General features: G+C 53.2%; 1 protein-coding gene across 2 annotated transcripts in view; it reads right to left on the bottom strand.

Annotated features, from left to right (window-relative positions):
• Nucleotides 1–18583, bottom strand: part of LOC121272264 (phosphatidylinositol 4,5-bisphosphate 3-kinase catalytic subunit alpha isoform) — a 134277-nt gene that overhangs the window by 42231 nt on the left and 73463 nt on the right. For both annotated transcript variants that reach the window (XM_041178807.1, XM_041178808.1), the window contains exons 4-8: nt 17419–17628; nt 15309–15559; nt 8958–9203; nt 6267–6352; nt 1718–1823 (exon numbers count right to left, since the gene is read on the bottom strand). In XM_041178807.1, the coding sequence (XP_041034741.1) occupies nt 1718–1823; nt 6267–6352; nt 8958–9203; nt 15309–15559; nt 17419–17628 (899 nt within the window). The remainder of the gene's footprint in view (nt 1–1717; nt 1824–6266; nt 6353–8957; nt 9204–15308; nt 15560–17418; nt 17629–18583) is intronic.

Below are 18583 nucleotides of genomic sequence, written 5' to 3'. Positions count from 1 at the left end.
ATCTTCCGTGGGCATCAAATCCTGGGGTGGGCTTTCTCTCTCCTCTCGCTAGCAAAGAGCGAGAGTCCAGGCAGCGGTGTTCCCCTGCCCAGTGCCAGGGTTTAGGATGTCTGCTCAGGGCTTTGGGGGGGGGGGGAAAAACCTGCAGTGGGAAGGGGTGGATCCAGTGGGATCCTCCATGTAGGTACCAGGATCTGAGCTTGTGGCTCAGAGGCAGGGATGCCCCCCCCTCCTCGTGGTATCTGGAGTACCGTGCACAGTACCAGCCTCCTTATTTGAGGAAGGACGTAAATGCATCGGAAGCAGTTCAGAGAAGGTTCACTAGACCAATACCAGGAACGGGGGTGGATTATCTTGTGAGGAAAGGCTGGACAGGCTGGGCTTGTGTCCGCTGGAGTTTAGAAGAGTGAGAGGCGACTTGATTGAGGCATATAAGATCCTGAGGGGTCGTGACAGGGTGGATGTGGAGATGATGTTCCCTCTTGTGGGAGAATCTAGAACTAAGTGGGGGGGGGGGTTGCTGCTTTAAAACAAGGGGTCACCCATTTAGGACCGAGATGAGGAGGAATTTTTTCCTCTCAGAGGGGTCACGAGTCTCTGGAACTCCCTTCCTCAAGAGACAGGGTATCAGGGTCTTTAAATATTTTTTTTTTAAGGCCGAGCTAGATAGGTTCTCGATTAGCAAGGAGGTGAAAGGTTATTGGGGGCGGGGGGGGGAGAGACAGACGCGGGGTGCAATCAGATCAGCCACGATCGTATCGAACGGCAGAGCAGACTCGAGGGGCCGAGCGGCTCCTAATTCCTGCCGACACTTCGTCACCTGCACGTGAACTGGAGTCAGGAGCGCAAACCAGAAGGCAGCAGAACTACAGAGAGGTGCGGAGGGAGGAATCTGATCCCCGCTGGCAGAATCTGCTCGAAAGGCAGGTTGGTTCAGGCGGCGCGAGGAAGGGGGGCGTCATTAGGCAGCGGGGGGAGGGGACGGGGGACGGGGTCCGGAACGGGCTGCCCGACGGCGGGCGGTGGAGGCGGAGTTAAACCGTGGCTCGCCCTCGAAAGAGAACCAGGCGAGCAGCGGGGGGAGGAAGGCCGGGGTGGGGGGGGGTCAGCTGCAGAAACATCCACAAAGAAAGAGAAAAAAAAACGCACACACGTCTCACCGATCGGCTAGTGGCAGGAACTCGAGGTCGAGGCTCTGGGGCGAGACGCGAACGAACGATGGATTGACCGATTAAACGGCGATTCTTTTCTTTTTTTTAAATAAATAGTGAGAACGTCGGTGGAAAAGCACAACAAGCGAATCAGAATTTTTTTTTTTGATGCCTGGATGGGGCACCGTCTACTACAGGAGTCCGGGGGGTGGGGTGGGTGGTGGTGGTTGGTGGTGAAGGCTGGCTGCTGGCTATAATGGAACGACCTCTACAACAAGCCTCACCCGCCATTCCAGTTCCTGACAACAGATGGCAGCAAAGGCAACATTGAGATGTTGAGATGTCCATACCAGCCAAATGGTGCTCACACACAGAGAGAGAGACCCCCACCCCCCCACCACAACTACATGTGACTGGGTGGGGGGCAGGGTTGTGGGGGGGAGAAAATGTGTTCAATTCACCCAGTGCTCTCTGCTCGTCTTTTCAGTCTACGCTAACGAGGCCTTGCGCCTTTGTCCAGCCATCTCGGTTCTCCCACCCCACACACACCCTCCCCAAGTTCCTACCTCTTTAGCCCCTTTCCTTCCCTTGACGGAGCAGATGGAGAGACAGAGGCGAGCGGCGCGCGGGATGTCAATGAGGTAGATATCGTACGAGAGCCACTCGTTCCACCTGGGAAGACACCAGGGAAAAAACATAAAGAAAACGTTCAGCAGCGGCTAGACAAAGACACGGAGGGAGGGAGGGAGGGAGACAGCAATGGGAGGGAGACAGGAGGGCAGACACACACACACACCCCCGCCGGTGTGGACACACACACACATAACCCGCGCAGACACACACACACAACCCGCGCAGACACACACACACACACACACACAACCCGCGCAGACACACACACAAACCCCCGCCGGTGCGGGGACACACACACACACAACCCGCGCAGACACACACACAACCCGCGCAGACACACACACAACCCGCGCAGACACACACACACACACACACAACCCGCGCAGACACACACACACACACAACCCGCGCAGACACACACACACACACAACCCGCGCAGACACACACACACACAACCCGCGCAGACACACACACACACACACACAACCCACGCAGACACACACACACACACACAACCCGCGCAGACACACACACACACACACAACCCGCGCAGACACACACACACACACACAACCCGCGCAGACACACACACACACACACACACAACCCGCGCAGACACACACACACACACACACACACAACCCGCGCAGACACACACACACACACACACAACCCGCGCAGACACACACACACACACACAACCCGCGCAGACACACACACACACACACACAACCCGCGCAGACACACACACACACACAACCCGCGCAGACACACACACACACAACCCGCGCAGACACACACACACACACAACCCGCGCAGACACACACACACACACAACCCGCGCAGACACACACACACACAACCCGCGCAGACACACACACACACAACCCGCGCAGACACACACACACACACAACCCGCGCAGACACACACACACACACAACCCGCGCAGACACACACACAACCCGCGCAGACACACACACACACACACAACCCGCGCAGACACACACACACCCCCGCCGGTGCGGACACACACACACACACCTGCGCGGACCCGCCCCGCCCCCCCACCCCCCCTCCTGTGTGTGTGATTTCCGCTCCTGTGTGTGTGTGTGAAGAGGTGATTCCCGACATTACCAATGAATGGCCTGGCTCTTTAAGGGAAGACAGGGGCCTGGTGGTTATGTACAGAGGCCCCAGGCTAAAAGCTCAGGGGTCACAGGTTCAAATCTCGTTGGCGAAATTTAAATTTAATCAAACTAATCTGGCATTGAACACCAGTCTCAGTCAAGGTGACCACGAAGTGATTGTTGTAAAAACCCCACCTGGTTCACTAACTCCCCCCCTTTAGGGAGGGAAACCTGCCTGTCCTTACCCGGTCTGGCCCTACACGTGACTCCCAGACCCACACAACAACGTGGCTGACTCTGAACTGGCCCCCACCGCCCCCCACTACCCCGCTCTGAAATGGCCGAGCGAGCCCCGCTCAGTTCGAGGGGCAATTAGGGACGGGCAACAAACGCTGACCTGGTCAGCAACGTCCACACACCAGAGAATAAAAAGGTTAAAAAAAAAAGGTAAATGAAGGTTCTGCCTCCTTGCTCTGGATGGTTTCTCCCCCACCTTCTACCTTAAATACCTCAATTAGATCAGCCCTTCACCTTCTGTACGTGGGGGGAATACATGGCGAGGTGGTGGATTGCATTGGATACCTGGCTTAACACCCCTGTTGTCACACTGACCATAACGTAGCCTCCGCAACACAAGGGGTGCACGCAACCACTCTTGTTAAGAGAGCTGCCTGTTCGCCAAGGCCCTGGGGCTTATCCTAACTCGCGGCAGGAGCGGAGAAGCTCCCCCGCCCCGATAAAAGGAAAAGGAAGGCCTGCCATTAGAAAACGCCTTTCACACCCTCACAGCCGGCCAACGGGAACCACTTGGAACTCACGGGTAACGCGGCAGCAACAGTCGTGAACAGCAAGATCCCACAAACCAGCGATTGGGGGAGGCGGTAAACAGAGTGGGGTGGTGGGGGGGGGAATCAGCCACAATGTTAAACGGCGGGACAAACTCCGGTGTGTGGTGGGTGGGGGGGAGGTGGGGGTAAGGCAGCAGGAGCCTTAATTTTGATGTCTCATTCGAAAGACGGCACCTCTGGCAGTGCGGCACACCCTCGGCATCAGCCTGTCTCAGGGTGTCTCACGGGCAAGAGGCGCTCGCGCACACACGCCCTGCGGCAGTGACATCACTGAGCTAAACCGACAGCCACCCCCCCCCCCCACACCCTCCCCCCTCCGAGTGTTGGGAATAATTCCCTCGGGAACCCGGAGGCCAAAACATGCCGACGCCAAAAAAAAGGGGGCGGGATTTTTATGGCCCTGTGGGCACCTTCACCAACAGGACGGGGGAGCTCAGAGTGACGTTAAGTGTCAACTGCTCTCCAAATTTTATCCCGATGCCCGTGAAGGGGGTGGGGGTCTAACCAAACTCGACTTTCCAGAACCGGGGAAGCTGATGGTTTTTAAAACCCGCACGTGGGAAGGAATTAAAATAAGTCAACGAGTAAATCTGATATTATGGGAGCCACCTCATCGCCTCCAGCACTCCCCCCCCCACCCCACGACCCTCCGAGGTCTCTGCGCTCCTCCGATTCCAGTCCCTTATTGAGCATCCCCACCCGATTTCAATCCCTCCACCCACTGGCGGCCTCAGGTTCAGCTCCCTGGGCCCCAAACTCTGGGATTCCTTCCCCAACCCTTTCCAGCTCTCTCTCTCTCCCAACTCCTTTAAGACCCCACCCCCCCGAAAACCCCTCTCCCCGGCCCAGCTTTTGGGCACCCGATGGGGGGGCCAAATTTTTCATCGTTGATGACACTCCTGTGAAGCACCTTACGGCGTTTTCTTGCAGGTCGCGTATCCCTTTATCCCCAAATCTGGGAACCGGGCACGTCCAAGGAGGGCTTTGAATCTTCGACCCTCCTTGACCTTCAGTGCGGGACTGTTTACGTTGCGATTTTTGGGGCGAGCCTGTCAAAGAGGAACTCATGACGGGTGCCTAGTGCTAGTCAGCGATAGATCTTCCGTTTTATTTACTTTAAGCCCATAGCTAACCCAAGCTCAGGCTATGGCGATGTAAGCTGGTACCCGACATTATCCGAAACCCAAGGGCTTCGGGATTAAAGGGCGCTCGACCTGCATGTGCCACGCAGGTTGTTGCTGTTGTCAAAACACCATGGATTCGACTGCGGCCGCCATGGTCCCAGCCAGTGCCTGTGGCTTCGACCCTACACCCTTGGCCTCAGCGCAACAAGTAAATACCGGCCTTGCCAGTGTCGCTGGACGTGCTAGAGACGCACAGTACGATCCCGAGGTAGCCGTGAGCTCCTGGTGACGTCGGAATGCCAGCCTTGGCTCACGGGTAGGCCCCTCACCTCGTCAGTCCAAGGCCCCAACCTCGGGAGATTTGAGCGCGTAACCCGGGTTGACACGATCGGTGCAGCGCTGAGGGAGTGCTGCGAATGTCAAAAGTGCTGTCTTTCAGGTGAGACCCCACCTGCCCTCTCAGGTGGGCCTATATATAAAGAAAACAGTCCCCGGCCACTATTCTGAAGGAGGGCAGGGGGTGGATCTCCCCGGTGTATTTTTACTGCTTGCTGGCCAGGACATTGCTGAAAAGCGAGGCTTCTTTCCCTATCAAACTCATCAGGACAAACCCGAGAATGCCAAATTTCAAACAATCCCCACAATTTATACTAGAGGAGAAAAAGGTGCTGATCGGTTGGGCAAGTCGACTCCGATTGGCTAAGGCTTTGCTTTTCTCCCCATGGCAACGCCTCAGCTAATCAGAGTTGACTCACCAACCAGTCAGCACCCGCTTCTCCTGTGGTACAAATTGTCGTGACTTTGAAATTTGGCACTCTCGCCAAATTTGTCCTGATGAGTTCAAGGCGAGAAGCTTCGGCAACACGGCTCGCTTTTCAGCGAGATTCAAAGTCCTGCCCTGCCCGGCGGCTCACTGCTCTCATTCCTGTTTTGTGGGAGCTTGCTGTGCACAAATGGGCTGCCGCGTTTCCTGCATTACAATAGGGGGCGCGTCTCAAAAATATTTAGTTGGCCGTGAAGTGTTTTGGGGAGGTCCTGGAGTTGCGAAAGGTGCTATATAAATTCAAGACCTTTCTCTCAGCTGTGTGAGTAGAGCTTGGAGCAAGTACAGCGTTCAGGCAGAGGGCAGTGATTCGCTTAAATAGAACACGTTGCCTGAAAGGGTGGTGGGAGCGATTTCAGAAATACTTTTCCAACGAAATTGGGTGAATACTTGAAGGAGATTTTTTCTTTTCCCCCCCTCCCATATGCAAAAAGATAAGGGCAGCAGGGAACGACCAAAATTGAATGGGTCGCTCTTTCAGGAAGAGCCGGCACAGGCACAACGGGTCAAAGGGTCTCTCTGTGCGCCACCTCGCTCTACGCGTGCAGCTTCCTTACCGTGGATTGGAGCAGGGTACTCTCTGCGTGTTGACGTTGTCACATAGCGGCTCTCCTCCATGATAGATCCCCGTTCTCACATAGATCTGAGTGGAGGGGCGGGGGGGGGGGTCGAGAAAAACAAACACACACACGGCATTACTTCACGGTCCCACTTGTCGACGAGGTTTACGATACAAACTAAAACAGGGGATAGACACGAGCCCAAGCTCCAGCAGCTTTGTCGCAGTCACGGAGGGTCGGTCCACGGCAGTTGGATCGAAAGTTGGGTCTCAAGGGGAGAGTTTGGCAGGGCCCAGATACAGGCCCATCCTCCTGTCTCCCCACGAGATACCCGACAGTGCGTAAAGGGAGCTACAAAACGCTGGCTTGGCCTTTTCTCAATTCTATTAATGTGCTTCGCATTGCGACGAAAATGATGAATAAAAATGTACTTGTACGTGCATTTGTGCCGTGACACTAGGGGAGCATTTCCTGCACATACGCAGGTGCATTACAACGCTAGGATTTACACGGGGGCAGTGGGGGGACATCTACTGGGATGCTGCACACTAAACGTGCGCTTGAAAATGAAGACCAGATCAGTAAAACCATGGCAGAGTAATGAGGGGGAAAACGCCAGTGAGAGGCAGTGCCAGCAACCGGGTCCCTGCGAGATTAATCCCAACATCTTCCAATGATTGTGTCAGCGCCAACATTTCACAATGGAGCAACCCATGTCTGCCAAGGAGCTGTGCGCAAACAACCTTGTCAAAAGGTTTCTTGCTCAGATCATCAATTCATTACCTTCTTAAATAAAGTATTAAAAAAAAATGTTTGATTCCCCGCCCTCCCCCACTATCCACATCCTGGGGGTTACCATTGACCAGAAACTGAACTGGACCAGCCATATAAATACTGTGGCTACAAGAGCAGGTCAGAGGCTGGGAATCCTACAGAGAGTAACGCACCTCCTGTCTCCCCAAAGTCTGTCCACCATCTACAAGGCACAAGTCAGGAGTGTGATGGAATACTCCCCACTGGTCTAGATGAGTGCAGCTCCCACAACACTCAAGTTTGATACTATCCAGGATGAAACAGCTCGCTTGATTGGCACCACATCCACAAACATTCACTCCCTCCACCACCGACGCACAGTAGCAGCAGTGTGTGTACCATCTACAAGATGCACTGTAGGAACACACCAAACCACCTTCAGCAGCACCTTCCAAACCCACGACCACTACCATCTAGAAGGACAAGGGCAGCAGACACAAGGGGACACCACCACCTGGAAGTTCTCCTCCAAGTCACTCGCCATACTGACTTGGAAATATAATCGGCCGTTCCTTCACTGTCTCTGGGTCAAAATCCTGGAGCTCCCTCCCTAATAGCACTGTGGGTGTACCTACACCACATGGACTGCAGCGGTTGAAGAAGGCAGCTCACCACCACCTCCTCAAGGGGCAATTGGGGATGGGCAATAAATGCTGGGCCCGGCCATATAAGTGCCACTTTCCGTGAAAGAATAATTTTGTTTTCTCAGATCACCACGGAGTGGGATTCGAGGCTGTGACGCCGGGATGGAAGAGTCCCATTAAGGACTGGCTGAGCTTGTCAGGCTATGCAGGAACTTGGCCCGCGAAGCCCAAACAGGTCCGCAGGTCCGCCTGGACCTTCTCAAACCTTCGAACCCTCTGCCGGTCTGGGCAAGGAACGCATGTAACAAGGCAACTTCGGCAGCTTCTTGTGAGCTTCGGCCCATTTCAAAAAAAAAGGAGCTTTTTTTAAAAAAGACGCCACCCCACCCCCCCCTCCAGCCGGAAAGGGGTGAGGAACAGTCACAGTGTGCCGGACTGCAGGCTGCAGCGTCAGCAGAGAGCGCGCGTGCAAAACCGTTCCCGACGCCTTTCCGTGCGCGGGGAAGGAGTTACTGGGCTATTAAACACAAGGAAGGACGTGCATTTATATAGCGCCTCGGCGCCACCTCGGGAGGTTCCCAAAGAGTTTGGGGGAGGCAGAGCGGGGAGGGGGTGGGGAACAGAGTGCGGAGGGGGGGAGGAGGAGAACAGAGTGGGGAGTGGGAAAGGGGGGGGGAGAGGTTTAGGGAGGAAATTCCAGAGTTTAGGAGCCGGCACCAATGGCGGAGCAATTAAAAGTGGAAATAGGCGATCAGTTGCATGGAGAGATGTCGGGGTGTTGCAGCGCTGGGGGACGTCAGAGACATGGAAGGGGGAGGAGAATTTTAAAATGGAGCCTTGGCCAGACCGGGAGTCCAGGTAGGTCTGCAAGTCTGGGGGTGAGTGAGGTTCGCTGCGGGTTTCAGACTGCAGGGTCTCAGGGTCCCAGGGTCCCAGGGTCTCCGGGCGCAGGGTCCCCGGGCGCAGGGTCCCCGGGTCCCAGGGTCTCAGGACGTGAAGTTTAAAGGAAGGTGGGAGGCGGCCTGGGGAGCAGCCGAATAGTCAAGTTAGGAGGTGGCGAAGGCGCGGGCGAGAGTTTCAGCAGCAGGCGCGCTGTGCCATGGCTCTGTCGGGTGACGTTGCGGAGCTGGTAATTGGCTGTTCCTGGGCACGGCCAGGACATGGGTCGGGAGCGGAGCTGGGAAGAGGTGAAGAGGAAGGCAGCGGCATTGACTGGGTGATGGAGCTGCTGAGAGAGAGAGAGCCCGCAATTCCACTCGAACCCCATCACAGTCACAGGATAGCTGCTTACCTTGTCAATGTCCCGGATGTTGACATTCACGTAGGTGGCACAGAGAATCTTGATCCGCAGGAGGTTGTTGAATGACCACAGGGATTTGGCGGGCACCTCTCCGTTCATGTAGGAGGTGGCGGTGGAAATGCGGCGGGCGTATGAGGGCATTACAAACGTGTTCGCCGGCAACTGGCTGTAAAGGCTCTCCTTTGACATCAGCATCAGGTGCGGTAGCCGACCAATCATAATGCAGCTTCTTATGTACTGACAGAGAACCGGGAGAAAGAGCGTTAATCCTAGGACAATCTTAACAGGCGAGGAGAATCAACACCAGAAATGTTATTAACAATTCTTCCGATGCTACGCAGTAACAGGAGACGGACTGTTAGAATAATACATTCAGTATTCATCATACAACCTGGCCAACTCTTGCACACACCAGAACGTCACAGTCCCAACTCTTGCACACACCAGAACGTCACAGTCCCAACTCTTGCACACACCAGAACGTCACAGTCCCAACTCTTGCACACACCAGAACGTCACAGTCCCAACTCTCGCACACCACCAGAACGTCACAGTCCCAACTCTCGCACACCACCAGAACGTCACAGTCCCAACTCTCGCACACCACCAGAACGTCACAGTCCCAACTCTCACACACCAGAACGTCACAGTCCCAACTCTCGCACACCGCCAGAACGTCACAGTCCCAACTCTCACACACCACCAAAACGTCACAGTCCCAACTCTCACACACCACCAAAACGTCACAGTCCCAACTCTCACACACCACCAGAACGTCACAGTCACACACCACCAGAACGTCACAGTCACACACCACCAGAACGTCACAGTCACACACCACCAGAACGTCACAGTCACACACCACCAGAACGTCACAGTCACACACCACCAGAACGTCACAGTCACACACCACCAGAACGTCACAGTCACACACCACCAGAACGTCACAGTCACACACCACCAGAACGTCACAGTCACACACCACCAGAACGTCACAGTCACACACCACCAGAACGTCACAGTCACACACCACCAGAACGTCACAGTCACACACCACCAGAACGTCACAGTCACACACCACCAGAACGTCACAGTCACACACCACCAGAACGTCACAGTCACACACCACCAGAACGTCACAGTCACACACCACCAGAACGTCACAGTCACACACCACCAGAACGTCACAGTCACACACCACCAGAACGTCACAGTCACACACCACCAGAACGTCACAGTCACACACCACCAGAACGTCACAGTCACACACCACCAGAACGTCACAGTCACACACCACCAGAACGTCACAGTCACACACCACCAGAACGTCACAGTCACACACCACCAGAACGTCACAGTCACACACCACCAGAACGTCACAGTCCCAACTCTCACACACCACCAGAACGTCATAGTCACACACCACCAGAACGTCACAGTCCCAACTCTCACACACCGCCAGAACGTCACAGTCCCAACTCTCACACACCGCCAGAATGTCACAGTCCCAACTCTCACACACCGCCAGAACGTCCCAACTTTCACACACCGCCAGAACGTCACAGTCACACACCACCAGAACGTCACAGTCACACACCACCAGAACGTCACAGTCACACACCACCAGAACGTCACAGTCACACACCACCAGAACGTCACAGTCACACACCACCAGAACGTCACAGTCCCAACTCTCACACACCACCAGAACGTCACAGTCACACACCACCAGAACGTCACAGTCCCAACTCTCACACACCGCCAGAATGTCACTGTCCCAACTCTCACACACCGCCAGAACGTCACAGTCCCAACTTTCACACACCGCCAGAACGTCACAGTCACACACCACCAGAACGTCACAGTCACACACCACCAGAACGTCACAGTCACACACCACCAGAACGTCACAGTCACACACCACCAGAACGTCACAGTCCCAACTCTCACACACCACCAGAACGTCACAGTCCCAACTCTCACACACCACCAGAACGTCACAGTCACACACCACCAGAACGTCACAGTCCCAACTCTCACACACCGCCAGAATGTCACAGTCCCAACTCTCACACACCACCAGAACGTCACAGTCACACACCACCAGAACGTCACAGTCACACACCACCAGAACGTCACAGTCACACACCACCAGAACGTCACAGTCACACACCACCAGAACGTCACAGTCACACACCACCAGAACGTCAGTCACACACCACCAGAACGTCACAGTCCCAACTCTCACACACCACCAGAACGTTACAGTCACACACCACCAGAACGTCACAGTCCCAACTCTCACACACCGCCAGAATGTCACAGTCCCAACTCTCACACACCTCCAGAATGTCACAGTCCCAACTCTCACACACCGCCAGAACGTCACAGTCCCAACTTTCACACACCGCCAGAACGTCACAGTCCCAACTCTCACACACCACCAGAACGTCACAGTCACACACCACCAGAACGTCACAGTCCCAACTCTCACACACCACCAGAACGTCACAGTCCCAACTCTCGCACAACGCCAGAACGTCACAGTCACACACCACCAGAACGTCACAGTCCCAACTCTCACACACCACCAGAACGTCACAGTCACACACCACCAGAACGTCACAGTCCCAACTCTCACACACCACCAGAACGTCATAGTCACACACCACCAGAACGTCACAGTCCCAACTCTCACACACCGCCAGAACGTCACAGTCCCAACTCTCACACACCGCCAGAATGTCACAGTCCCAACTCTCACACACCGCCAGAACGTCCCAACTTTCACACACCGCCAGAACGTCACAGTCACACACCACCAGAACGTCACAGTCACACACCACCAGAACGTCACAGTCACACACCACCAGAACGTCACAGTCCCAACTCTCACACACCACCAGAACGTCACAGTCACACACCACCAGAACGTCACAGTCCCAACTCTCACACACCACCAGAATGTCACTGTCTCAACTCTCACACACCGCCAGAACGTCACAGTCCCAACTTTCACACACCGCCAGAACGTCACAGTCACACACCACCAGAACGTCACAGTCACACACCACCAGAACGTCACAGTCACACACCACCAGAACGTCACAGTCACACACCACCAGAACGTCACAGTCCCAACTCTCACACACCACCAGAACGTCACAGTCCCAACTCTCACACACCACCAGAACGTCACAGTCACACACCACCAGAACGTCACAGTCCCAACTCTCACACACCGCCAGAATGTCACAGTCCCAACTCTCACACACCACCAGAACGTCACAGTCACACACCACCAGAACGTCACAGTCACACACCACCAGAACGTCACAGTCACACACCACCAGAACGTCACAGTCACACACCACCAGAACGTCACAGTCACACACCACCAGAACGTCACAGTCACACACCACCAGAACGTCACAGTCACACACCACCAGAACGTCACAGTCACACACCACCAGAACGTCAGTCACACACCACCAGAACGTCACAGTCCCAACTCTCACACACCACCAGAACGTTACAGTCACACACCACCAGAACGTCACAGTCCCAACTCTCACACACCGCCAGAATGTCACAGTCCCAACTCTCACACACCGCCAGAATGTCACAGTCCCAACTCTCACACACCGCCAGAACGTCACAGTCCCAACTTTCACACACCGCCAGAACGTCACAGTCCCAACTCTCACACACCACCGGAACGTCACAGTCACACACCACCAGAACATCACAGTCCCAACTCTCACACACCACCAGAACGTCACAGTCCCAACTCTCGCACAACGCCAGAACGTCACAGTCACACACCACCAGAACGTCACAGTCCCAACTCTCACACACCACCAGAACGTCACAGTCCTAACTCTCGCACAACGCCAGAACGTCACAGTCACACACCACCAGAACGTCACAGTCCCAACTCTCACACAGCGCCAGAACGTCACAGTCCCAACTCTCACACACCGCCAGAACGTCACAGACCCAAATATTTGATATGATAAGATACAAGAAGCAATGGGTGCTGGTAGGGTATCAGACATTGTCCAGCCTTCAGTGTACCATGCCCCATTCACTTGGCGTACTTTACAATGCAAGACACAGGACACGGATCACTAACCGACATAAATGGGGGGCCTGTTATCAGAGTTCTGTCACTGGCCAACTCTGTTTCATTTGCCCTTGATGTTACCGATGCTGACGCCCTACGATCTAACAACTTTGCGCATTGGCGAACAAGCGTGGACGGATGGTCATGTTGTGAAGCCATCGGAATTCCAAAATCTGTCACCGAGAGGGTGTTGACCTGTGGCGCGGGTGGTGCACACGCTGATGCGCTGGAGTTCCCACCATTGCCCCTAATACTCTGCACTCCCACCCTGCAACCCCGCCCCCTCCACCGCCACTCAAATACCTTTTGTTATTTTTCTCTCTCCTGCCTGGCTGGTAACGCCAGTGGGACGAGCCCTACGCCCATCGAGCTCTCGCTCCCCTCTTTAAAAAAGGTTTCACTTTTACCGAGCGGGGTCCCCACCGAGGGGGTCTCCACGCCACAACCATCTTCTCCGGGCCAGCAGCTCTTGGAGTGCGGTCCGCAAGGCCACTGGCAATCCACCAGGGTCCGCCGGTAAAAGTGACCCACAACACCGCACCTGAGCTCATACGAGAGAACATGCCCGAGTCCTCATCCCTGCCACTCAAGTGATGTCACACAGCTAGAGCAACTTCTGCGTGCACAACACAGGTCACCACACACGCACGAGCAACAACCCTGTAGCTTTCCAAGCGAGATTTATGTCCCTGTTGATTTGGTTTAATTTTTTTTATATATTAGTTCATGGGATGAGGGTCGCTGGCTAGACCAGCGTTTATTGCCCATCCCTAACTTCTCTTGCTCAGCATATCCCACTTGTTCAGTGGGCATTTAAGAGTCCACCACGTTGCTGGGTGGGTTTGGAGTCACAGGTAGGCCAGACCAGGGTAAGGACGCCAGATTTCCCTCCCTGAAGGACATTAGTGATGTTAAGATGAATATTAGTTTCCCCAAAGGAAGATTATCGTGATGGCTTTTATAACATACACTTCCAAGTAAACGTATTCTCATGTTCTCTCACAAGGATGGGGGTGCGGGGTGGGTTCGGGGGGAGGAGCAGGGTAGTGGGACTGACTGGGTTGCTCCACGGAGAGGAGGCGTAGGGTCAATGGGCTGAGTTACCTCCTTCGGTGATTTAATAAATCTGACTCTGGTAATGCTAACGTTTAGAATATGAAAGAGTCTATATTTTGCTTACGGCATGAGTTAATAATTTACTTACAATAATATTTAATTAAAAATATCAATGCATATTATTACATTTAGTAGCAAGAATATTTAGAGCTTCACATTAATTCGGAAGAGTTTATTTCATGGGACGTGGGCGTCACTGGCAAGGCCAGCATTTGCTGCCCCCATCCCTAATTGCCCCTTGAACTGAGTGGGCTCGCTGGGCCATTTCAGAGGGCAGTTAAGAGTCAACCACATTGCTGTGTGGGTCTGGAGTCACATGTAGGCCAGACCAGGGTAAGGTTGGCAGATTTCCTTCCCTAAAAAGGGGCATTAGTGAACCCGATGGGTTTTTACAACAAAAAAATGATAATAGTTTCACGGTCACCATGACTGACACTAGCTTTATATTCCACATTTCATTAATTGGGTTTAAATTCCACCAGCTGCCGTGGTGGGATTTGAACCCGTGTCCCCAGAGCATTAGCCTGGGCCCCTGGATTGCTGGTTCAGCGACATTCCCACTACACCACCCTCTTCCCCCAGCGGTGGAGAGTGGAAGCGGGCAGGATCAGACTGGCAGGTGGTCCACGGCTGAAAAAGAACGAGTCTAAAAGGCTCCCCGGAGGCCGGGTCCTGGGATGGGAGAAGGCCTTTTGAGTTCTGGAATCAGTACCTCAGGCACCAGAGCGAGAGGCCGGGTGGGGCGGGTTTCAGGTGCCCGAGATTCACAGGAGCATTATCCGTTTTATTTGGCCGGGTGCTTCGGGAGGGAGGAACTACTAAAACCTTTCGCTGTAAATTCATGACGGGGCATTTGGGATGGGCTTCGACCTGCCCCCCCCCCGCCCAATTCTGATGTGATCCTGGCTTCCAGACCAGCCGCTGGCACGCTGGAATAGGCTCTGCTATCTTGTGTGCCCAGTCCAAGGAGTTTTGGGGGTGCGAGGGGGTACAACACAGCAGCTGCACTGCTTTGGCAAGCGGGCAGCAGGATTGCAGAGTTGCCCCTCTCTTTCTGTCCCACACCAGCACCGCCCCCCCAACCTCGCCAAGCGGCTCACCTTGTACTGACTGATGGGATACTTCTCCAGCAAGTACTCGTCACAGCCGCACACCTTCAGGATGTACTTGCCCTGGTACTCTTGGACGCAAAGCTTCAGCTGCTCCAGGGAGAGGTGCATGCTCCTGGTCTTTTTGCGGATGGCCTCAGCGATCACCTGCTCCGGCATGTAATCGTGGGGGATCTTCAACGTGTATTTCTGCTTGTCGTTGGTTGGCGAGACGATCACCCAGATCGTTACGATGATGCGGCCTGTAAATTGGCGGGGGGGGGGTGGTGGAGTCAAACATCCAGGTCAGGAGAGCAAAATCATAAATTTGGGTCTTGAGCCCCCAAGAGATAGTTCCTTCCTGAAACATCCCCCCCTCCCCCCCTCCCCATCTTGGTGAGATTATTTATTTCTTATTTTTTTAAAATGTTTTCATCCTTTACCCCCCCCCACCCCACAGGACCATCTGGCACTTGTTTCTATGTTGTGCTTTCACAGAGCACTATTAACACATTCTGCTATCTTAACCTTTATGTCGCTATTAGCACCTCCTTTAGTCTTTAACACTACCATTAACATTCACTTTGCCTTGCGCCCAGGACATTTTTGTCAATCTCTCCTGAGCTCCCACCTATCCCTGACCTTCTACTTGGCTCCACCTGCTCCATCCCCTCTTAAACAGTTTTAAATCCATCACATTTCTACTTCTCACTAGCTCTGAAGAGTCATGCAGGCTCCAAACTCTGTTTCTCTCTCCACCAATGTTGTCAGACCTGCTGAGTTTCTCCAGCATTTTCTGTTTTTATTTCAGGTTTTCAGCATCCATAGTATTTTGCTTTTATCTCAGAGATGTGAAGGTTGTCTCAAATCTTAACTTGTTTAGGATGCTGGATCAGAGGCTGTTACAGCAGTGCAGGAGGCCATTCAGCCCCTCTTTCCTATTCCCATTCTCCAAGAGCTATCCACACTGTCCCATTCTACCGCGGTTCCCCATTTGGCTCAACGGATCTATGGAAAAATTCTCTCCATTCTCATTCAGTCCATCTTCCCTCAGTGCACTCTCTCTCTCTCTCTCTGAAACAGTTCACTCCTTAGTGGCACTTCTCCTACACGCTAATATTTCCCTTTTGTCAATATATTTCTGCCTCACATTCTGGGTTCTATTTCCTGCTCTGTTTTGGATCCGGTATTCCACGCTCTCTGATGTGCATCACTGGCCACTGAATCGATGCCATAACCCCTCACATTTCTTCCAAATCACTGAATGCATACAAATCTCAAAAGGAACCCTGCTATGTTCAACAACTCTCATCACCCTCTCCCTCATACCAGAGCCTAACAGGGCACTGCCGACCATGGACTTCCACTGGATTAGTCCACAATCATGCTTGGCAAAGTACTGCAGTGGTTTACCATTGCCTTCTTCAGTATGGCTGACCAGGAAACACTCTCGCTCTTTGGAAGGTTTTACAAGCCCAATTAATCAACCTGCTGGGCCATGTTATTAACACACCTTCCACGGCCACCAAGTCCTGGAGTGGGACTTGAACCCGGAGCTTCTGTCCCGGAGGCAGGACACTTTCCACTGCGCCACGAGACCTCTACTCTCACTGCCCAGTGAAATTAATTACCAGAGCTTCAGCCACTGTCACTATGGTAAAGCTTTGCCTATAGCCTAGACCCCACCCTCAAAGAAAGAAAGACTTGCACTTAAATAGCACTTTCACAACGTCAGAGCTTTACCGCCAATTAAATACTTTTCTTTTGAAGTACAGTCACTTTTGTAATGCAGGAAATGCAACAGCCAATTTGCACACAGTAAGATCTGGCTGCGCATTTTTTTTTTAAGTAGTTAAGGTTTAGGGATAACTATTAGCCCAGGGCACCAGAGAGAACTCCCCACTACTCTTTTTCAAAACAGTCCTGTGGGAACTTTTACATCCACCCGAGGGGGGCTGGCAGGGCCCAGAGCTGCAAGGCACGCCAGGCTGAATGGCCTCCTTTGGTGGCTTCAAGTTTGATGTATTAAGTCAGGCAGTCCCGCTCTCGGGCGCCATTTATGTGGCTGGGCTTTCTCAGGTGAGTCACATATCCCCCCCCACCTCCCACCGGCCCAGTTCACCTTTATCCAGCTTGTTGTAGATGTGCTTGGGCAGGTCCGCTGTGGATTCCACGTTGGGGGGGTAGACGTACAGGGACTGGCTCTGGGGGCCGTTGGCGTCTCGCAGCTCCACGGCCTCCTTGCAGACGCTCAGGATGTTGCGCCGGAAATCCTGAACCTCGGAGTCCTTCACCAGCTCGAACTCACAGATTGGCATTCCGATCGCGAATCCTGGAGTCAAGGGAAATGCACAGTTACGGGGTGGTTTCTTACATCATGCTCTCCCCTCCCATCAGCTTTCTCCCCACAATGGCTCTGGCTTGGGGCATGTTTGTTATGCGCTTGGTGAAGAACTAACATTGCACTGGGGCAACGACACACCCTCGGCATGTTTGGGAGTTAAGGATTTACAGGCAAATGTCTTTGTATCTTGGAGCAACAGACACTCCAAAGTAAACAAGATGACTAAATGCTATGAGGGGAGACGATACTTATATTCTGATACAAAAAGCGCTCATGCAAGGAAATAAGTGACAGCAAGGTCTAACTTTAGGGAATAGAGTAAAGGGGCCCATGAACTAGGATAGAGAGAGATACCAGTTAATAAAACCTGTTCTTCAAAGCAGTTAACAACAGTTAGTTTAGGAAGTCCTGTTCGAGTTAAGTAACTCCGACATGAATGGACTGTCTTCAAAGGGTTTGAGAACAGATGTGTCATTATCGATGACATGTGCCTTTGATGTAGGCAAGGTATAGTTCATAAGAAACATGGTTTTGAACAGTTCTCCAGAAAAGGCAAATGATTGAGAAACTGAAAAGCTGCCCTTTCCCGATACGGTTACTTGAAGCACTACACTTACATTAATACTGTTCTGCACTCAACCAACAAATAACAATAAAACACTCGCATTTATATAGCGACTTTCACAACCGTAGGACATCCCAAAGCACTTTACAGCCAATAAAAAAACTTTTGAATTACGGTCCCTGCGCTAAATTACGAAACACAGCAATCAACTTGCGCACAGCAAGGTCCCACAAGCAGCAACGAGAAAGCGGCTGGGTAATCTGATTTACTGATGCTGGGTGAAGGATAAATATTGGCCTCAGGACACCAAGGGGAACTCCCACTCTGCACTTCTTCAAATAGCACCATTGGAGCATAATGTGGGAAAATGCGAAACAT

The sequence above is a fragment of the Carcharodon carcharias genome, chromosome 33, assembly GCF_017639515.1.
Source record: "Carcharodon carcharias isolate sCarCar2 chromosome 33, sCarCar2.pri, whole genome shotgun sequence".
NCBI classification, from domain to species: Eukaryota; Metazoa; Chordata; class Chondrichthyes; order Lamniformes; family Lamnidae; genus Carcharodon; species Carcharodon carcharias.
Note: the sequence above shows the minus strand (reverse complement) of the source record. Positions and strands in the feature narration are given on the sequence as shown.